General features: G+C 37.0%; 1 protein-coding gene across 3 annotated transcripts in view; it reads right to left on the bottom strand.

Annotated features, from left to right (window-relative positions):
• Positions 1 to 23807, bottom strand: part of NELL1 (neural EGFL like 1) — an 879285-nt gene that overhangs the window by 22856 nt on the left and 832622 nt on the right. For 2 of the 3 annotated variants that reach the window (XM_063094110.1, XM_063094112.1), the window contains one exon: positions 12443 to 12583. The exons of the other annotated variant lie outside the window; for it this stretch is intronic. In XM_063094110.1, coding sequence (XP_062950180.1) covers positions 12443 to 12583 — 141 coding nt within the window. The remainder of the gene's footprint in view (positions 1 to 12442; positions 12584 to 23807) is intronic. 3 annotated transcript variants of the gene reach the window in all.

Raw genomic sequence — 23807 nt, 5'->3', positions numbered from 1 at the left:
ATCTTTTTGAAACAAAGATTTCTCTTTTTATTATGTATAGCAACAATAATTTACTCCTCAGAGTTTTTAAAATCCTTTCGATTCATGATCTCATTTGTCCTTCCAAAAAACATAGAATGTTAGCATCACCATCATCTCAACTTAGCACATGACCAAACAGAGGGTCCCTTAAGTGATTGTTGCTTCTCAAACATTTCTACCAAAGCTATCTCCATGGCAGAAAAGAGTGAACACTCACTTCTGTGAAACCTGGACATACATAAAGGAGACACCGTGAGTATAAAATGTATTTGAAGTTTCATATTTTTCAATCTAAAAATTGTTTTTGCCTTCTAGTCTATAATTTAGACAGGACTGTTTCCCCTCAAACAACTGAGTAGAGGGAGATTCCTCTCCTAGTTTTGTGTTCCCTTGCATGCTGCAGCATGCTTTCAGCAATGTACCCCAGTATAAGAAGTAGTTGAACAGACAACATAGGGTCAAGTCACGTGCCCAGGGCTACACGGCTAGTAAAGTTTCTGAGTCAGGACACAAATGCAGGTATCCTGACTTCAGGTCAGTCTTGTCCCTCCTCAGCACACAATGGCTGGCTTCCAATTCCATAGAAAACAAATACAGTAACATTATGCAAAGACCAAATGGTAGATCTCCAAGACACCAACCAACACACAGATTCTCCAAATATTAACTGATGCTCAATTCATGTAAAAGGCAAAATAATATAATGAAGTCAAGGTTCCTATCTAAAAAACATTACAACTGATTGAAGTAGATAGAATCCTCATCATTTACCTCATAATGCCACTTATTCACTTCTCTCCATTTCTACTTCCCAGACTACTGAGACAGCATCTTACTGTTTTCCCTGTCTAGGTCTCTTCTTCAAAGAGAAGCTAGATTAATACTCTGATCATACCTCCATCATTACCTTAAACATTTTTTAGTAGGAAAGTGACCTGGTTTGAATTGCTCCAAGATTATATTTCTAAGAATTGGTAGAAACTTGCATTTCAATCCATATCTTACTTATAAATGTCCCCCCCAAAATTATTTTTGTAAATAATTTTCACAACTTCTCAGCTGAGAAATTGTTACTCAGTGTCTGGCAATGGGAAAATTCAGATCTCGCTGTTCTTCAGTTTCTCTATTCATGAAATGGGAAATCGCACCAAACTTGTAGGTTCATTGTGACAATTTTAGGCTAAATTTAGCACATAGTAGTTGTTTGATATTGATCATGCTCGATAGCTGGCTAATCCTGAGGACCTCACATTTTTCAGAAAAAAAGACATTCCAAGCAAAAGAAAAAGCAAGAGCAGAACTGCACAGGTGCAAAACCCCACAAAGACACGCTCGTAATAGAGGATCTGAAATTTTGTGGAAAGCACCACTATAATTGTAAAACTATATTTTATGTTTAAATAGCTTCTTTTTAAAAAAGCATCACACATTTCTACAACCAAATAAATATTTCGACATTGAGAGACACTGATATTATGAAATAAGATAACCCTTCATAATCTAGTCTCCACCTCTATTTCCAGGCTCCTATTTCGTCATCCCCCACCTACATCACACCCATACGTCAAGTGCTTCATCCACACTGGAAATCTCACCATCTCCTGAATATAATTAGATCCTTTTCACGACTCTTTCTCCAATTAGACTGCCTAGAATACTTCCCTGAGCAGGCCTTTTGCCTGGAAAAAATTTCTTCTCATCCTACAGAAACATAGAAAATATATTTTCCGTGAAAGATTCCCATATATATTGCCTTCCCCAAATAACCCAACCCTAATGAGAGGTAGTCACCTTTTCTTTCAGGCCTCTTATTTATATTGATTTATGTCTCTAGCTGGCCCACACTACACCCTCCCTCATCCCTGCCAATTTCCCCTCAACCCACTCCACACTGTGTCTGCTTCTTTGTGTGTGACTGAGACTTAGTGCACCGCCTAGCACAGACCCTCTCAATAAGTGCTCACTGAACACGTGAATGGTGATTCTATGGGGACAGTGCTTTATTTAATCTGAGTACCATAGTTTAAAATTTCCTTCTGATAAACCCACATGTAAATATTTCACAGCAGCGTGAGTAACCACCAGATAATTCAATATCCATTTCAAAGAAGTTGTAGATGCTGATCTCTGAACTGCTGCTCAGACATGATCTTTGGCTCTAACACATTCAAGCCAGAAGTTTCTATAATGAAACAATTGCTCATACTGAGCCTCAAGAGGCAGAAAGTTGACAATGACATAGAATTCATGCCAAGGAATTCTCAGAAACTGAGAAAGGAAGGCAGGATCTTCCCTGAGATTGAATTATAACCCCCCAGGAAAAAACATTGAGAGGTTAAATCAGAGAGGTGACTAGAAACATTGAGGCTGGACCTTGGTATTTCAACAGTGATTCTTACATTTTGGGGGTTTGGTGTCATTCTAAGATTCCAGGAAAAGCTGTGGTTCATCTTGCTCCATAAGATGTAGGCACACACATATATACAAACTAGCATATGGTTTCAGAGTGTTCATGGAATCCTCTGAAGGCTTGCAAGGGAAACTCCAAGGCAGTGGTTTTCAAACTCGAGTGGGCATCAGAATCAACCAAAGGGGGTTTGTTAAAATACCCATCACCAGACTCTTCCTCCAGAGTTGCTGATTCAGTGGGTATGGAGTAGAGTAGAGAATCTGCATTTCTAACAAATTCCCAAGTGATTCAGATGCTGCTGGTCTAAGAACCACATTTCTAGAACTGCTGCCCTGAGCTACATGGAACACTGAGTTCACAGTGCTATTTTTTAGGAATGACCTTCTCATTTTTTTAAATCTCTTATTCGGGACTGCCAACTATTCAGAAAAAAAGCAAAAAACAACACCATCACCACAAATAACCAGTCATTTAAAACTTACAGAGTTTGCATTGTATAAGCTCCAGATCCTGTGCAGAAAATCAAAGTATATCTATTTCTTCTTGTTTTCCAAAATGCCAAGTTCACAATGAGAAGGAGAAAACCATAACCACACTGCAAAGCACTTTTGGGGGAAAAATATCAATCTTTTCCTGTGCATTACCTAACTCTTACTCTTGCTGCATGAACCAGTGCAAGTTCCACCTTTCCAAAAAATGCCTGCCTCCCGGTCCCCAGCCCCACATCTTCCTTTTCTTAGAATTCCCACCAGGCCTATTCACACACTACAAAATTGTCATCCAGCATCTCTGAAATCCTGCATTACATTCCTTTTTGTATCCCCAGAGTCTAAAATAGCACCTGGATTCTAGATACTGCTTCTGAAGTGCAGTGGTCTGAGATATCACATTACCAAGTCTTAGGTAGAAAAGAAAATATTTTAAAAAGTAGAGATTAGCCTGACAATATAGAAAAGAGACAAAATATCTATGAGAAAAAGAAATATGTTTGTCAAAAACATTATGACTAGTACCATTTAGCTTAGGGCTAAACCAGCTTTACCCCAATAAGCTACAGACCATCATTCAATACAGGACAGCTGAGTAATATATATATATACACACACACACACACACACACACACACACACACACACACACACACATATCTTTTTAACTTTTTTATTGAAACAAAATTAATTACACATATTTGTGTTATACAGTATTTATGTATAATATGAGATGATCAAATCAGGATAATTAGCATATTCATCATTGCAAAACGTAATCATTTTTTCTGTTTATTTACCAATTTCTCCCTACCCCTCCCCCTTTCCCATCTTTAGTAACCAAAGTTTTTTAATGACTACATGGAAAAGTAATAGATAAATAAACATACATTGAAATGATTTCCTTACAACAAAGTTAAAATAATAGTAAAAAAAAAAAAATCTGGTGTTTAAGGAGCATGTAGTATGCTTAAAATTTTTTTACTACAGAACTGGAAAAAAAAAATACCTCTTCTAAGCAGTTCAAATTCAATGATACTGAATAAATAAGGTTTTCTAGAAATTTTTAGAGTAGGTTATCTTGATTCCTTAGTTTTCAAATAGTATATTCTGCAGAATGCCAAATGCACAAATTGCCTGGGAGAGAAAGAGGTTCTAAGGCAAAATAAATTTGGGACAGATATTATTTTAATATTTATTTTTAACATTATACCCATAAAATTCCTAAACCCTCACATCCTTCAAGTCCAATCATCCCCATGAAGTCTGGTATGATTATTTTGATTCTCTCTGATCACTTTCTTTCCCAAATATCTAAATATTTTATAGTGTTGACTACATAATTTTATAGTTAATTATAACCTGTTTCAGAAGGCCATTGGTTGTTTCACAAATGTTGAGTTTTTTTCTCCAACTTGGAGTTTTAAACTCCTTAAGGGATGTATTTTCTGCATCCTCCATACCACCTAGCTTGGTGCTAAGACCACTGAAGGCTATTTTTATGGATATAACACTTATAACAACATCCCGATACTTGGGAAGGTTTTTCCTTAGTAGTTGTCTAACTTTCCCCTTCTTTCTTATCCCCCTGTACTAGAATTAAGGTCCCCTGGCTCCCCATAAAGTATGCATTGCTTCAAGGCATGAGTCCAAAGTTGTTTTTTCTGCTCCGTAACTAGTCACAACTGCCATTAGGAATGTGTTTGAACAAAGATACTAAACAGGGTTGGGGGTAGCTTACAGGTTAGACCCTACAGCTAGTTTAAGGTCCTATTAAAATAACTCCCAGAAATATCCGGTTTTAGTTCCAAAGTTCAAGTGGAAAACAACATATGGGCTTGCTCTGTCAGCCCAGGCAGGCTGAGGGTGACCAATGAATGCTGGGTTCATGGCTGAGTTTAGTGCAATGTATTCTGTTCTGATGTCATTTTGTGAAGTGTTGATCTCCAAAACTAAGGAGGTACACTCTCCTTCCCAGAGAAGTCTTCAGAATATATCCAGTTTATCCTACATGCTGAACAACTCCAGGCTCAGGTATGCATGGCTGAACTTGAAGAGGAGCGGGCAAGCTTCCAGAGGGTCTGAGAGGACCCATTTTTATGTGATTTATCATTTGCAATTGTGTGTCCACTGTAAGGCCTTTTCTGGAGGACCAGAAGATCACCTCCATTAAATGTTGGAACATGTTCTTAATCTCTCCATTCTGTGTTCTGATGATACTGATACTTTTCCATACCTATCCCATACCCATCTGATGTCTGTGCCTGGACTCTCTATCCATCTGAACCTTTTAATGACATTTGGCAATTTTATGCCATGCAGCTGAGGTCCTCTGATTCCAAAAACCAAGCTCCCAGATATTTCACGTTGATTCTAGTTGGATGCATGAAGCTGTTTTAACAGTTCCACGGCCAGGTGACATCTGCCTTTAGGAAGGCTCTTCAATAGCAGATAATTTATTACTTGAATGAAAGCCATGTCTAAAGGTCTTTGGAAACAAATATCAATTTAAAGTTAATGAGATTTCACTAAATGTTATTAAGGAAGCAGGGTGTGTGGGGTGCTGTCATTTAACCAAAAATACCTTATGCATTGGTGGGTCTTGTTCGGCACAAAGAAAATATTAATGTGTCCCAAGATTAGTGTCTATGCCTTGCCTCTTAAACTTTCTTAGTCTGAAATACCCTGGTCCACAAAGATGTTTTATTCACCCAGGAATAAAGGAAAAACCACATTTGAGTCTTTCTTTCTTGAGGATTTTATATGCCACCTCCTTTCAGATTAGAATAATTTGTATAACTCATGTTTCTCTTTTAGCTCTGACTGGCAGAATATTCATAAATATCTTTCTTAACTCTCATAGTTTATATATTTTCTTTGTTTTTCAAATATTTTTATTTTAATGACTCTTAAATATGTGCTTTTTGTATACAATACTAAGAGGCAGTGGATAAATAAATGAATGAAAAATAAATATAATTTATTAAAAATCTACCTGCCACCATTTTATCATTCTCTTTATCTCATTTTCCTTTTCTTATCTGGTTTCACATCACCAGAAATGCAGAGAAGGTAATTACATGGGTGGATATCCAGGTGGTGTTATTATCAAGGCTGAGAGGCTCTCAAATTAATAGTCAAGAACATGCCACCTTTCCATCATACCCATAGCCCAGCAGGATGGCCTCAAAACACAGCCCTGGAGTCCAGTGGGTAAAATAAGTCCCCAGCGCACATGACAGAATATTGTAAGTCTCCATCTGGTCTCAGTCATTTTCTCTTATTTTCCTTTGCCTTATCTCGTTAGTCTCCAGCTGCTCTGCCGAACATTTCCTCTACCTGTGGTCCCATCACTCGTCTCCTCCCTTCCAGAAATCATTACAGTGTTAACATATTAAGAACAGATACTTTGGGATCAAACACACCTGGATTATGACCTCCGTGTATCATTTATTGACTGTAATTTGGGACAAGTTTTTTTTTTGTTTTTGTTTTTTTGTCTTTTTCGTGACCGGTAAGGGGATCGCAACCCTCCGCGTGGTGTCACTCGCACCGCGCCCAGCCAGTGAGCACACCCGGCCAGTCCTATATAGGATCCGAACCCGCGGCGGGAGCGGCGCAGCACTCCCAGCGCCGCACACTCCCGAGTGCGCCACGGGGTCGGCCTTTGGGACAAGTTAACTTAGACCCTGGGCCCTTATTTTCCTCACCTTTAAAAATGACGACAGTAAGAGAACTTCCCTCCTAAAGTAGTTGTAAAACTAAATTAGATAATACACAAAGTTGCCTGGCCCAGTGTCTGGCACATAGTGTAGGTGTTCACTTAGTGATAATGACTAAACTAACATTTATTGAGCAGTTAAAACCTAAGTGCTGTATTTTTTTTCTTATGTTAGCTCATTTAATTCTCACAAGTACTTCGCAGCAACCTATGAGGTTGGCTCTTTTGTGAATTGTGTAGAACAGTGCCTGGAACAAAGTAAGCTCTCAATAATGTTATCTCTTATTAGTATTGCTATTATTGTCTTTGTTTGACAGGTTAGGGAACTGATATGGAGAGAGGTTTAATGTTGACTATTATTTTCTACTATTGCCAGGATATAGAGTGTTCTTAAATATAAGAATGCTTAGAAAAAATTCCACAGCAAGTACTATTTTAATCACTGTACACTGAGAAAACTAAGGCTTAGAGAAATTAAATATCTTGCCAAATGCCACTCAGCTAGAACGTGGCCAAACTGGGACTGAATCCAGGTCTTTACGTGCTTAAAACCTGTCTCTCCATTATGACACACTGTTACCTGCTAAGCCTTCATAACTCCTGACCCACTCAATGGCGTTTTTCACAAGGAGTATTTTTACTGAGAGTATATCCAGGCTCTATCCTATTTTATCTTTACTCCTATGAGAATGCAGAACTTGGCAGAGGCAGAAAAGCACAAATCATTTTTAGACTATTTCAATTATCCCTGACACATTAACTAGTTAAAATTGAAATTTCCTTCCCAAGAGTTTCCAGCAGAAGCTTTCCAAAGGTTGTTTTATGTCACTTTGCATGGTGACAACAGTTGCAGTGCTGCTCTGTCAAGTAAATCCTCATTGTGCCATTTCCAGAGACCAGAGAGTAGGCACCAGAGTCTGGGACTGTACTCCACGCAGCTAAGTCCTGTGTAGGAGGCAATAACAGAAGGCTGAGAGGTGCCATGTCTCATAAGAATAGCTATATGTCATCCTTGAGTGTGCCTGTATCAACAAAGTGTGTTTTGTTGTGATTTGAAAATATTGTTTGACAACTTAAAAAAAAAAGCATGTCCAATACAATTTAATTCCACACAAATCTATAAAAGATATCAAAAGACCTCAACTGTACTGTTGGTGATAAAAATGTGACGAAGAACACAATCCTAAACTGGTAAATTCTATACAAGTAGTGCAAATAAATGGCCATGGAGACACATAAGAGGGAGGAATTTTGGGTATTATTATTAGAGGACATCTATGATAGTCATTCTCCACATTGGCTGAATATTCTTTCTAATCATTTGGAAACTTTTTAAAAAAATGACTTCAGTCTGTGTCCCACACCAGACCAACTGAATCTGAGTCTCCAGATTGCGATGTCCCATCCTATGTATTTTTTAAAAGCTACTCAGATGAGTCGCCTGTGTATCAGTTTTGAAGATCACGGTGTAGGGAGGACTTCACCAGGATTTTGACAAGTGCAGATGGCACTGTAAGGATGGTCAGGGAAAAGCACACAAGCAAAGGAGGAGAGGGATGCAAGGTTTGGGAAGAGTAGACTAAGAATCTGAGTCGGCTTGAATATGCGTGTGAAATATGAGAGGAGACAGAGGAAAACAAAGTTTCATTTGCCAGAGCAAGATCAAGGAGACAGAGGACATTTGGTGGAGTCTGAACCTTATTTTCAAAATATGTAAAACACTGCTCTTTATATATGCTATTGTTAATTATATATTAGTTATTTTCCTATGTAAATGACCCAGCAAACTATGACTATGTAAAAAAGCAAGTGTTCACAAGTTCTGTATTAAAACCGAGAATCACTGACTCCTACCACTGAGCGAAAGAGAAAGGGAGAGAGAGACTAACTAATAAGATCCTCAAGAATGGTGATTCTGTCTGCCTCTCCAATACCTAGAACTGGTCGTTTCTTCAATCATATGATCTACTTTAAAAGAAAGAGGCAAATCGTAAACATTTTTGCTCATAAAATAATAAATCTGGCATGGGTGCTCTTCTTTATGATGCCAGTGGTATGTGATGCTTACAGTAACTGATGAAATAAATAGAGCAGGTGCTATTACCCTCATCTGACAAAAGATGTCATGGAGTGACATGGGATTGTTCTTCTAAAAGCCTAAACTACCACATTTTAGGTTCGAACACATGCCGTTCCCACCATTGTCTGGGGGGAATAAAGCATAGCTGAGTACATGTTACAAAACCACTTTTCTTTTTTCATTTTAAAGGTTGTTTTAGATGCTGCTATTTCTTTTAGTTGTAAGCATGAGTGGTTGATGTTACTTAGGGTTTATTCTGATGTGCTAATTTTCAGTGACATTAAGCTATGATAGTATAATTCAGAATATTCCAAATCATAAGTCCCTCAAGAACAGAAATTTAAACTTGCTCATAACTATATTCCCAGAAGGCCTAAAACAGTGCTGGTGTGATAGTTCTTCTCAATAAATATTTTTTTTTTCCTGAAGTGAAAGGCTTATATAATTTTGTGATATTTAACATCTTATGTCGTGCAACATAATCTGCACAGCTAATTATGTCAAACCAAACAGAAAATACAGCTAACCAGATATGGATTTGAACGTCTATTTCTTCAATCACTTGACATATATGCATTGAATGCCTATTATTTGCTACATTATTGTAGGGCCTGGGCATACAATGGTGAAAGACAATGTTCCTGCCCTAAAAGAACTTGCATACTTGTGGCAAGAGACACACATGCGTGCACAATTAATTTGAGAATAAAAAGTGCTGAAGAAGATACCAAAGAGACTATTGTAATCAAATGACTGGGGAAAGACTACTTCAGATAAAATAATCAGGGAGGGTCTCACTGAAGAAGTGACATTTGACCTGAGACCTAAATAATGAGACAGCCGTGCAACAAGACCAGTGTTAAGTGTTCCAGACAGAGAGAGCAGCAAAGGTGAAAGCCCTTCAACTGGGATGAACTCATTGTCGTGTTCGAGGCATGGAAAAATCAAAAAGGCTGACATCCATAGGAGACAAGTCCAAGACACTATCACCTAAGACCTTGAAGACCATGCTAAGTTAGAAATTTATTTTACATTCAATAGGAAATAATTAGAAGGCAATAACAAGAAAGTGGCATAATTTGATTTACACCTCTGTTTGTCCAAGAAATATTCTGAACCAACAGAGTGCTCTCAACTACCAAAGAAACACTAAATGGTGGTCATGTTTCTGTCCTTATGAAGGCTCATTTACAAAGATTTTTCCAAAAGTGTGCAAATGAAAAGGAATTCTGATTAACAATGACCCAAATTTAAAATGTCACTAATCAAAAAACAGCTCTATTTCTCACCAAGGAGTCCAGTTCACTGAGGCTTTCCTGTGCAGACGAGGAATGACTTTATGGATGAAGCAGTGCCTCCTCAGAGAGTGCAGGAACTTCACTGCCCATCCCCAGGCATGCCACTCAGCATGGCAGAGAAATCAGCACTGACGCAGGTGCTAGGTGGGGTGACTGTAATATCTGTCATCCTAACTAGTACACGTACAAGAGTGGCAGGGTGCTATTGAGGATTACATCAGAATACCTGGCATAAACTGGGACGGGCATTTGTGATATAGACTCTCTCTTGACCTAAGCTTGAGTTTTAACTTGTATTAAACCAGCTATGTGTCTTGGAGCAGGGTGTGACCCTTTCTGAGACTGAGTTTCTTTTTCAGTCACATGATGTAGTTGCACTTTCTCATTTATTGAACCTTGACTACCAAAATGTCTCACTGGGGAGACAGATGAATAAAGCTCATTCCCTATTCACTGTCTAGTTGAAGAGCAAAGAAATTGTACTATAATGTATATGTATAACATACATATTGCTTATGTTTATATATACTACATATATTATGCATATATCTGTGCATATACTACATAGATGTTATACATATATTAAGTACATTTCTTTGTTACACATATACACTACATGTGTATACATATATGTATACATAGTAAAAGGTCTAGAGTTAATAGAGGAGAGGAGTGATAGCTCCTGTTAAGACATTGAAGATTACTTCATGGGGGCCTGGTGAAACATGAGCTGAGTTTTGAGAAATGAACAGAAATTAATATACGGATCATCATACTCCTTTCCAGCCAGAAGGGACAGCATGTGCAAAGACTCAGAAGTGTGCATCACAAATTCAGACAGTTATAAAATTGGTTTAAGTGATCTCTAGGTCTTTATGTCCTAAAAATCCAAGTCTCCCCTTTTCATAATGTCAAATATAATTTGTGAAAATTAAAATTCTATATTGCCCTCAAATTTAATATCATATATGTTAATATCCTATCTCCATTCCCCAACAACCATTTAATCTATTCATATTCACATAACATCTGTGTACAATGAGCTGCACACGTAGTACAGAAGTACCTGGCAGTATGTAATGGAAGTATGGCAAGACACAGGATATATGCACACCATTCCATGAAGTTGCACATTATTACTTTAACAAAAAAATGCATGGACAGAGTATGGGGCAGAATGCCGAATATGCAGAAACAATAGCTAACATTTATTGGACATTTATTTAATAGATATTAGTTCAATTAATTATCACAACACTCATATTAATTGGATATAAACATTATTTCTATCTTACAGAGGAAGTAGCTGAAGTATATATTAGAAAACAACTTGCCCAAGGTAACCTACTTAGAAGTGGTAGAGCTGGAATTTGACTGCAGAAATCTGGCTGGCCCAAGGGTCTGTGCTTTTTTATTGCTACACTACAAGTTTCTCAGCAGTAATGTCAATACTGGGGTGGACAATTCAAACTATGTGCCTATTGTTCCTTAATTCATCTTTGCTTTAGTGTAGCTTCAGTGTAGAAGTTGGAAAAACACTGACTGGATCTCAGTATTAGCCTTTAGAAAAAAAAAAAAAAAAGATATGCAATGAGCAGAGACAACAACTTTTCAAAATCAAATTCCTGCTTTCTAATTCAGCAACGTGAACTTTGGGAACCTATGGTCAGAATGCTTGCCCCCTAGGTCTGTCCAAATCAGCATCGAGAATTCAGCTGAGTCCACATGATGTGAAAGAACTGGATTGACCATGGCTGTCAAGAAAACAGTTACATTTTTTGTTTGGATTTCATGAAAGCTGTAAGGTCTTGTAGAACCCCCCTTTGTTAATTTTCTGAGTTCAGTATTTAACAGAACCACAAGCAGAACCAAAACTAAACGAGACTTTGCAAAAGACAATGACAGTGGCAACAGCAACAATAAGGTCAATGCAACATGTCATATATGTGCATCCATTCAAAACTTGCATATGACATTCCATTTAATCCCAATAATATATGCATATTATTATCCCCATTTTTACATATATACAGATGAAGGATTAAAGAGTACAGTGAATTTTGTAGTCCACGAGCTGGGACTTAAACTAAACTTTCTAAATCCAGCAATATTTTCTCCTCTCCACAGCTGCCTCTTGAATTGTCAAATATTTCAGCAAGTCATCATGGTTTCCCTGACAAAGAACTAAACGCCATAGCATACAGACCCAGGCTTTGTTCTTTTGACTGCCCCAGTTTCTATATAAAAAATTTTAATACCTCACACTGCATAATCCCTAGCCTAATCCCTAAATTGTAGAGGGAAGAAATTTGAAAACTGATGAGTTTAACCAGTGAATAGTCATAGTTTAACACTGGGAGCTGATCAAGTACCTAAGCAGGCTGCTTCTCCTGCAAAGATCTAGGTGGATGGATTGCTGCTTACCAATACAGGACTCCCCGGACAGTGAATAGGTCCCATCGTCATGGAAACCGCTTCTGCACTCACAGTGGTACCACCCTGGCAGGTTAACGCAGCGGGAGTGGTTGTGGCACTCAATGATTCCCTCTGTACATTCATCAATATCTGCCTCAGAGAAAAACACAAGCCCACCAGGACATTAATTTCTTTTGACACTAACCTTTCAGTAAACACCTAAAACATGCTCATGTCAACATATCAATTAAAACTGGTTAGTCCCCTAACATGAACGTTGCAGAAAGAACTAGATCCTATTTTTTCCAGAATCCAAACAAATTGAAAGCTTCACTCATGGATGCTTGCTCATCTGTTGAACAATGAATGAGAGCTGATGGTCATATTTCTAACTGCAAATGCTAGATTGGCTTCTGAATAACCAAAACCTAAACTGAGGATGTTAGGCACAGTTTTGGTATTGGGTGTATATGACTTTTCTCGGGTTCAATGTTCCTAAATTAAAAACTCCAGATATTACTTTGTGTTCTTTGAGAATACTGATGAACAAATAAGTACAGGAAACTCTGAGTTAAATAGTATTAAACTGATTTATTTTTTAATTACAGTCTCAGAGGCTTGTTATATTTATATGACCTGCAAAGCTTTGAGAGAATGATAATATGCACTATTTCCCAAATTTGTTAGGCTGATGCTTTTTCTTGGTGTACCTTTAACATCTTGCAAAGCTACGTTCAAATGGTCAAAATTTTCAGCAAGCCATCATGGTTTTCCTTAGAAAGAACTAAATGCCATAACATAGAGACCTTTATGTCTGTTTTCTGGGTAACATAGTTTGAGAACTCCTGTTCCAATTCTTTTAAAACTGCTGATTGGCTAGTCAATCAGAGATCTTTATTCTTCACTCATTCTGATGAAAGGGAGTTTCCTGGGCTTTGTTTTTTTCTTTGGGATCTGTTTCTTTAGAATCAGCAAATACCTGGATCATGCATAGATTTTTCAGCACAAAGACTTGAGCTGAAGGAGGTTGACACCATTGCAGAAAGAACAGGTGATATACCAGGGTCAGTTCATTCTTACAGAATTTCTCTATGTAATTAATTTTTGGAATATAGCCATTGCAGGTTGGAATCATCTCCTAGTCCTCTTGGAAATATCTGAACTATGGCACTCTTATATGAATAGAAATTTAATTAACATTGGGATATTACACATAATGAATAAAATGAACTTTGGTACCTCTTTCAACAGGACACTGTTGTAAGCATCAGCTCAAGGGTAATTAGCTACCAGTGGTTCTGTGACCTTGCCAAGTACTGAGTTGTATACTGGGCTGTGAATTTAGTTTGAAATCTGACACTCTCACCTCATGGTATTCCAGGCAAGTAAAGACAGAAAATGTGCAGCGCCTTATACTGTAGAAGTGCAGCTTTGCTTTTTATTGCCAGCTGCCATCTCTTCCTCTATGACTTCAACCCACATAGTCTTCTCACATACAGTGTCCCTTAGGCTTCTAAATGCCATTAGCCTTCAGGATCCAGTGCTTATATGGCACTTTCAGATACTGCAATGAGGCTGCATGTGCATTTATTGTGAATCCTCAGAAAATGAATCTTCAGTAACTATGTAGATCATTATTTCTCATATTTTACAGGCATGGGTTCTCTCAGACATACCTTGGGTCACTAAAAATTTCAAAAAAACTGAAGGAGAGAAGTAACTGGGGCTGCGGCTCACAGAGAGGAAGGGCTTGCCCTAAGTAACAGAGTCAACTCAGTGCTTTAGGAATGCAGGGCAACAAGAGACACAAACATGACCAGAAGACTGATTTTCAGAGATGACTTACTTCTCTGTTAGGCTGAAGGATAACTCTCTGTAATGGAGCAGCAACAAATTCCACATCCAACATTTACTGTATTTCCAAAGCTCTCAGAAAAGCTGTCAAAATCCCCACAGACCCTGTCACATTTAAGCTTCCGGGAACACTTTAGGTGACAACCATCTAGCCATGGTTAGTGTTTTGGGGAGCCATAACTACAAAAGCAGAAACATCTAAAATCACCTGGTTTTACTGGAGCAGTCCTAGTTTACACCTTCAACCCCTTTAACTCTCAAAACCCTCCCAATTTAGAGGTTAAGTTATCTACTCCTCTTATAAATAATTCCTTCAGCCCTAAATTCAACAGGGAATTTCTAGGAAGAGCAGGAGTGGTGAATGATGTGCAAATACTTTCTCAATTCACAGATATTTCTATTCCCAAAAGGAAATGAAGAGAGAGACTAGAGTTTTTGTGATCCAGCAGGGCAGAAGTCATCTGTGTAGCACAGGGGACTCCCACAGGCAGTGAAGAGAATCAAAGAGTTTGCATCTACAACTTCCCCAGAGACACTAGGGAATCCCTGGTTTGCACTAGAAACAAGAAAAGTAGTGGAGATGTCCCTTGTCTGGCAGCTGCACTTCCCACAGCAGATTCCAGGGACTCTCTGGGAATGACCAGGGCTCATTACACACTGGCACCTGGTAACAAGGCTGCACATTTCTTTTCTCTGTGCAAGGTCTATAATTAAAGCCAAAAATTCATTTTATATGCAACCATGCTGCACTTGAGAGAGGCTCACATTTTTGTCATGTTCATAAAACTGGCTGTTTCTTCTAGTTAGTCACAGTAGTAGAAAAACAACCACCACAGATTCAAACACAGGAAACACTTGGAGGCTTTTCAATTACACTTTGGAGACTCCACAAATTATAAATGATGGTTTCTCCCCAAGCTGGGTTGTAGCTGCCTTTGTCCTCAGAGATTTGTTTCTCCAAGTCAGCACTTGCTACAGGCAAACAAACAAGACAGATGTTTTGGGAATAGGGTGCCTGTGAGTTCACTATAGAATCCAATTCTCTTGCCCAAAGAATTCTGATAAATTACAGTGAGCCTGGCTGTACTCACAGTGTGTCAGCCATCCCAAAGAAAAGGGACAAAAAGAAATAACTCTCTTTCCTATAAAAAGTCCTAGAATTTTGCTTAAGTCTTGGTTTAATCTAGCACAGACCTGAAAATGTGACAGAGGAAACAAGAAAAGCTGGGGGACTCTTGAAAGTGGAAACTACAGTATTGATTTCTGTATCCCCAGGAACATGTATCTGCTACACAATAACTAACATTATTGCCCAGATCACCCAGCTAATGAATGGTGAAACCTCATTAAAAACTAGCTAGAACCTATATCTATCACTACTCTATCATATGGTTTTGTTGATGAATCAAGAGAGAATGATTTACACAAAGATGATGCATTTGTTCAATTTTCTAAATATTCGTTGAGCTAAAAATACATGTGCAAGGATTATTTTTATGTTAGAGTGGATGAGAAGGTAAATAAGACATGATTCTTGAAATCCAGGAGTTCATAGTCATGGAGAGGAGGTATATATAATCGTCCTTCAAGGCCCAGCCATATCGCCTTCTTTAACTGCTCCAGACACACAGGTCCTCCCTCCCCCAGTGTTTCAGTGTCTGTACACACAGCTATTTTAGTTCACATCTTGCTCTATCACAGTTATTAACCTCTTGTGTCCATCACTCAAATGCACACTTCCCAAGAATAGAGACAACATCTTATTCAGGTTTACATTTCTAGTGATAGCTAGATGTGAGTATCAAGCAATGTAAAATTGTCTAGTACAAGTTTGTGGGAATGAATAAGTGAAAAAATAAGTGACTAATGGACTGGATGAAAGAAACAAGCTCTGTAATAGAGATTCAAAGTGCCACGCGATTTCCTGCTGTTTGCAAATCACAACGGTACAATGTCAATTCACAAAACTAAATATAATGCAGTTAATTTAGTATTTATATGTTATTTCTTGCTGAGATATCATGCAGTTTCTACTTAATACTTTGCTTCTAGTCCTAATTGTTAGAGATTTTTAGGGGGCACATAGATAACAAAAAGACACATAGTTATAATTGCTCTCAATAAAAAGCTGTACCACTTTCATGAGTTTTTATTCACAATGAGAAACAGAAGAATATCCAAGGTTTATTCATAGGATTTGTCTTAAACAATACATTCAATACTTTTCTATTTGGAACATACAGTGAATTGCTACAGAAAGCCATTTGCAAATAAATCTTTGCATTCTTGCAAAATCCTAGTCTCTGGAGTTGGATGAATCTTTTCTTCCATCTAATCTTCTCCTTACTGGATTTGCTATTTGAAAATGTATAAAATCAGTAAAGCTTTTCTCAAAGCTTATTTTCAAAGACATACTTTTGTATTTCTTATTAACTGAAGCTCACAGTGAAGTAGTAGTTCAAGTTGCAATTAGATTACATCTTTTCTAAGGGTTTGTAAGCATGAAAGTGAGTCATGAGACAAACATTTGATATTTTTACTCATTCAGCAAAAGTTTATTAAGCACCTACCATATACTAAGCACTGTAATACAACTTCAGATACAAAGATGAAAAGATAAAAGATGGGTCTCTACTATCCAGACACATGGAGTCTTTAGAGTCAACCGGAAAGTAAAAGAAAAACTGTGCTTAAGAACATGGGCTTCAGTGACAAACATGACTTCAAATTCTTGCTTACCTACAAGTTAATACATTGTTTCGATTTTCCAAGTCTTTGATTTCTCATTTGTAGTTTGAGGATAATAAAATCAAACTTCACAGGATTGTTAAACAAAAAAGACTCTTATGTAAAATCTATTATGTTTCTCCTAGTATATAGAATATTAACTTTGTACTAAATATTACTGCTAAAACACAGAAAACAGAGTAAGTTGACTCTACAAATCAAAAAAAAAATTATGTCTACTTGCTTAGGAATCAGAGATGATTTCTTGATCTTGATGCATGTATTGAAACAACAAACTGTACCCAACAAACACGTACAATGAAAAATATAAATTAAAATTTTTAAATATTAGAGTTTATTGGGATTTTGAGACAATTGTCACATTGTGAAACACTCAGGAATAGAATCTATGACTCTAAAGTACATACCCCATTAAAAACTTGGATCCTCCTCCTTCCCCAAAATGTCAAAATGTCAAAAATGTTAAAAAATGTATAATCAGGAACATAAATTGCCACAAGTATAGCAAGCACAAGCCTGATCTTTATGTCATATTACATAAATGCCAGGATTATATTGAACATAGTACGCAGCGACCCTGTGATAGAAACAAGGTATTTCTCCCAACTCCTTTTCTTCTTGAGCTCCCAAGAATGTGTCTTGAGCACGCCTCCTTTTCAGGTAGGCGAGGCCATGTGACAGCTCTAGTTATGGAGCTAGAAGTAATATAATTTCAATATCGCCCATACAAATGTCTTGTACGAGCCTCCCTGATATTTCCACCTGCCAATGTCTAGGGAAACCTTGGAAGCCTCATATTGAAAATGATCGATCCTTTGTCTGCTTGGATCCCTGCAAGACTATGTAGAGCAGAGCCCTTGAACCGACCTGACAGTTATGGACTATGTACACAAGTAAGAAATACATTTCTATGTTATTGAGCCATTACAGTTTGGGGGTGCTTTACTGCTATAACCAGCATTTCCTAACTATTATGATAGATCTCTTTCCATATTAAGGGGAAAGATTGTGCTCAGATCAGAACTTATGCAGATACAATATCTAAAAATGAAAACAAAAGCAAGCAAACAAACAAAAGAAGCCTCAAGACCAATCACAGATAATGTAGGCAGCTAAAGGAGTGGAAGAAGTTTTGTGCTTAGTGTCAAGAGTCCAGATAACAATGTGTAAACCCAGCAAATCTTTGTAGTTAGATAAACTTGAGTTTAAATCCTGGTTGTGTTATTTCCTGGTGGTATAACTCTGAACAAGTTATTTATCATTTTTCAGCTTCAGTTTCTTTGGCTCTTAAATGAGGATAATATTACCTAGCTCATAATGTTGCTTTCAGGATTGGTTGAGATCAATGTAAAGCTACTTTGCAAAGCCAGGCAGACATTCATTAGACCTGCAATAATTATTGTTCTCTAATTTAAAATCCTCACTTGGCCACTGAGGAGCTGTGTGTCCATGACAAGACACTCAAGTCTCCAGGCTTTAGTTCTTTACATGTAAAATGAAAGAACTGTGCTATAGTACACTTAAGGCCTCTTCTAGCTGTAACATCCTAGAAGAAGGGAGAATCTGGGCTTTGGCTTATGCCTTCATCTGCTACTAATCAGCTGAATGACTGCTATAAGTCTTTGTACCTCAGTTTCTTTACTAGTCAAACTGGAATTTTAAAAATACATGTTTTGTCTGCTTTACAAACAAAGCTATAATAAAGTGTGAACAAGCTCTGGAAAGTCAATTAAGTGCTACATAAAATATATGGTGACATTATTATTACTGTGAATCCTGATTAGTAACTAGTTTTGGTTCGTTAAACTAAAAGATGCCAGCTATTAATAATGGTGTCAATGGTATTTGTGATATGGGTCTCTGACTTTTGTAAATCTCTTTGTTTACTGAGTTTGCATAAGAGAATCAGTCTCTTCCTGGTGATCCCCCTCTAGTTTTATTTCGGCATCCTTTTTTTTTTTTTTGTCTATTTTCTCAACAAATTGTTCCCAAATTTTTCCATAAAGAACCCATCTATTCACATATCAACTCTGCCCTTTGGTCTGAAGGCACATCTTATCTACATCTCTAAAGTGACTTCTAACAAAATTTAAGAAACACATTTGCTATTGTCTATGGATTAGCTAATCTCAGAGGTCTCTTCATTTCAAACTCATTCTGCCAGAGCTTAACATGCTATATATTTTTCTGCGTATCAAACTAATTTTCCTCCCTAGCATGCCTTCCTCACTTTCATCCCCTGTAATCAATGAGTAAAAGGTGAAAGCTTTTACAATGGCTTACAAAGCCTAGCACGACCTGCCTGCTCTTCTCTCTCTGAATTTATCAGCCACTCTTCCTTTTTCTTACCCAGGACAGCCACAGTGGCCTGGTAGCTATCCTTCAAGCATACGAGACATGCCATCCTTTGTGTATGTCATTCCTTCTGCTAGAATATTCTCTTGGATAGCTCCATGTCTTAATCTCACAGCCACCTCAGTTCTTTACCCAAAGATTCACCTTCTCACCAAGATTTTCCCTTCCTACCATAACTAAAATGACAATATCACCTACTCACCCTAGTCAAAATACTCCCTATGCTTTTTCTTGCTATATTTTTCTCCTTTGCACTTTTTGCCATCTAACATACTTTATTTGTTGCATACATATCTTGTTTGTTTTCTGTTTTTTCCTCCTTACTAGTATGCAAGTATCATGAAGTGACATGAGGACAGAATAGGACCTGGAACTTAGTGAGCACTAAATGAATATTTGCTGAAAGAAAAAAAAAAAGAGGGAGCAAAAGATAAAGGGAAAATGTACTGAAAATTCTTCCTTTAACATGGTTTAAACAATCTGCTTTGCATTCACCCTCTAGATCTGCTGACAATACCAACTTCCAGTTCCTTATTCTCTCTGACCTGAATAAGTACCGTAGCTCCTCACTGGCCTTTCAGTCACTGCCCTTTCTAGTCCACAGCAATATTAGGCTAATCTTCCACAAACTAATCATTCAGCAAGATTTAATTGAAATAATAATAGGTATTGTGGTAATTAGTATCTAATTCAGCTTGGGTGAGTCACTTTCCAACTAAATACATTAATTCTTTTATTTGTGTAATAAGCAAAGAATAAACCAAGTCAGCATTTTTCACCCAATACTGTACAGAGCACTAGATTTCCATGAAGATTCTCGTAGGCATACAAGGTGAATACAGCTGTACTCACCTTGACTGACCATAGCAGCTATACACTTCTATAATGTAGACCTATTAAAGTTGCACCACTATGAACAATGCACATTTAAAAACCTTCGAACTAGATCATATTCATCTCAAGCCTGAAAATTTTATGATTCTGTGATTTTTCAAAAAATACCCTGCTCCTCTGGTAATCACAAATAATTTTTATTATAAAAATCCCCTACCAGGGATTCAAAGGGATTCAAAGCATTAATAATTAACCTCACTTTGACTACTTAATTTGCCTTTATTTCTCAAAACTGTTCACACGAACCTTTATACTCTCTAAGGTGGTTGCCTTGAGCACACAGATATACCATACTCAATTTCATTTCAGGCTCCCATGCCGAAAGTGATTGTTTTTTAATTAAAATCTAAGCACAAATCTTAATTCAACCAAGAAGCCCTTTTTTTTCTCTAAATTCTTATAGTGTTTAACAGCTCTACATCCCCATTTAACTCTGACATCCATTCTGTTTTAGAATATTCTGTGTTTCCTGCTATAGTTTCTTTCTCCATCACATAGAAAGCATTTTTGAACTTCCACCTATTAATAATTTACTATGTGTCAGGCTCTATGACAAGTGCTTTATATTCACTACTTCATTTGATCTTCAGAATGCCTCAGATAATTTGAATTACTCTAATTTTATAAAAAATGGAAGTCTAGATGTTTAAATAATATGCCCAGGATAAAACATCTGAAAAGTCCAGTGTGGGAATTTAAACTTTGGTCTATTTAAATTCTAAATACATATATACTATTACAGCATACAGCCTCCTGCATGTTTTAGGGGAAGAAGGGGCTTCTCTTTCGTCATCACCCAGAGCTAAGCACCATTTTAGGCCTACAGCTGACTTAATTCATTGTTATCAACAGGTTTCCAGGTGAAAGATTTGTGTGGAGATTTCAGTCAATGGTACCACAGAGGAAACAGAATTTAGAGTTTAAATCTAGCCAAGTCAACTGCTTAGTGTAATGAAAATTAACACTCTTCAGAGAAAAATTCTACCTCCATAAAGTGACAACATATTTCACATGTCCTCACTCATAAGTGGAAGCTAAAAAATTAATTAATTTTAAAAAAAGAAAGAAAAAAAGAATCACAATAATACACTGAACTTTCAAAAGGAGAGAACAGAATTGTAGTTATTAGAGGGGTTAGTGAGAACTGGTTAAGGATCACAAAGAATGATTACATTTTGTAAAAATGAGCATACTAATTATTCTGATTTGATCATCATGTATTGTAAACAGGTATTGATAATCAGCTCTGTACCCCACAAATATGTATAATCAATTATGTTTCAATAAAAAAGTAAAAATATAATATCCATTGCATAATAAAAAATTACCAGATATCTAAAGAAATATGAAAATGTGACCCATACCAAAGAAAAAAACTAGATAATTGAAACCAACCCTATTTTTACCCAGAAATTGGATTTAATAAACAGGACTTCAAAGAAGCTATTAAAAATATATTCAAAGACTTAAAAAAGAATACTGAGATGAATAATGAACAGACTTCCACTATCAACCAAAATGGAGTAACAGGGACTGATTTACCTTCTCACCTGAAAGAAACAAGAACAAATCAAACAATACACATGAAAAAAAATGGTTTTCAATACACTGGAAATCAGGTAACTAAGGGGTGCAATCCCCAAAAGTCATAAAACAAATGAGAAAAGTGCTGCAATTGCCCTAATTGCCTCGTTAAAGGTCCATGCCATGGTGCAAGAAGCGGGAATTGAATCCGGTAGATTACCTAAAGGACAAGTTCAGAGTTTGGGAATACCAAGGCAGCTAGAGTTTGCTGGGAAAAGTATTGAAGAGGAGAGAGCTGCACAGACAGAACTCTGAAATCCCACAGAAGCATCATTCAAGTATTCAGCAGAGTGCTAATCAGAAAATGAGTTTGATGAAACTACCCAAAACTGGGGAAAGCTCACCAGAATGGATTAGAGGTAACAATGCCCAGTGCTCAGAAAGGGAGAGGGATATGCATGTTTCCATAAGCTAGACTAGAAAGTCTCATAATCATTGAATAATAGAGTACACTAAAGTATCTTGCCTCAATGGTGGAGAAAAATTAGCCCTTTATTAAATACTGCTCTGGTCCCAACTAAAAGTCCTAAAAGCACAACCCAAAAGGATCAAATTGTGTTTGAGATCTTAACTGTGTCTCCAGATGAAGTTCAGAAAAATTTATGGGAATATAAAAGTATCCAGCATCCAAAAAGGTAAAATTCATATTGACTGACATTCAATCAAAGATTATTAGGCTGAATGGAAACAGGAAAATTTGACTCAAATAAGGGGGGAAAAATTGACATTAACACAAATCTGACAGTATTAGAGTTACAAGCTAAGGACATTAAAGCAGTTACTATAAATAGTCATGTGTAAAAAGTTAACTAGAGACATGGAGAGAGTTAAAATACACACACACACGCACACAAATACAAACATGTAGAGTCGTGTTGCTTGACAACAAAAATACGTCCTGAGAAATGCATCATTAAGTCATTTTGTTATTGTGTGAACATCACAGAATGCACTTACACAAACCTAGATGATATAGCCTATTACACACGTAGGCTATATGGTAAAGCCTATTGTTCCTAGGCTACAAACACACACAGCATGTTACTGTACTGAATACTGTCGGCAATTGTAACACAATAGGAAGTAATTGTGTATCTAAACATATCTAAACATAGAAAAGGAACAGTAAAAATATAATACAAAAGATAAAATATGGTCCACCTGTATAGGGCACTTGCCATAAATGGAGCTGTCAGAACTGGATGTTGCTTCGGGTGAGTCAGTGAGTAATGAATGAATGTGAAGGCCTGGGACATTACTGTACACTACTGTAGACCTTATAAACACTGTACACTTAAGCTACACTAAACTTATTTTTAAAAATAAAGTAACTAAGCTACAATGGCTATGACATCACTAGGTGATCGGATTTTTTCAGCTCCATTATAAACTTATGGGACCACCATTGTATATGTGGTCCATCGTTGACCAAAACATCATTATGCGGTGAATGATTGTGTGTGTGTGTGTATGTGCATATCCAAATAAAGCCAATAGAAATAAAAACTGCAATGTATTTGATGATTTATACTAGATGGGGCATTTTGGGAGATTAAATATTGCAGAAGAAAAGATTTGTGAATTTCAAGATGTAGCAATAGAAAGTACCCAAAATAAAATACAAAGAAGAAAAAGACTTTTGAAAATGAGAACATCAACGAACAGTATAGAAAGGCCTCTTCTAGGTATAATTGGAGTCCGTGAAGAAGGAACAAAAAGATGGAAAATAATTGGAATAATGGACAACAGGTTTCCAAATGTGCTAAAAATTATACACAAACAGACCCAAGAGGTACAACAAACCCCAAATGCAAGAGACATGAAAAAATTACACCAAGGCACATCACCATCAAACTTTCCACAGCCAATGATAAAGTAAAAAAAAATGTTAAAAACAGTTAAATAAAAAAAAGAAAAGACATGTTACCTGCATGTTAGC

This window comes from Cynocephalus volans, chromosome 4 (assembly GCF_027409185.1).
Source record: "Cynocephalus volans isolate mCynVol1 chromosome 4, mCynVol1.pri, whole genome shotgun sequence".
Lineage (NCBI taxonomy): Eukaryota > Metazoa > Chordata > Mammalia > Dermoptera > Cynocephalidae > Cynocephalus > Cynocephalus volans.
The sequence above is the reverse complement of the archived record's forward strand: the minus strand, read 5'-3'. Positions and strand labels throughout refer to the sequence as shown.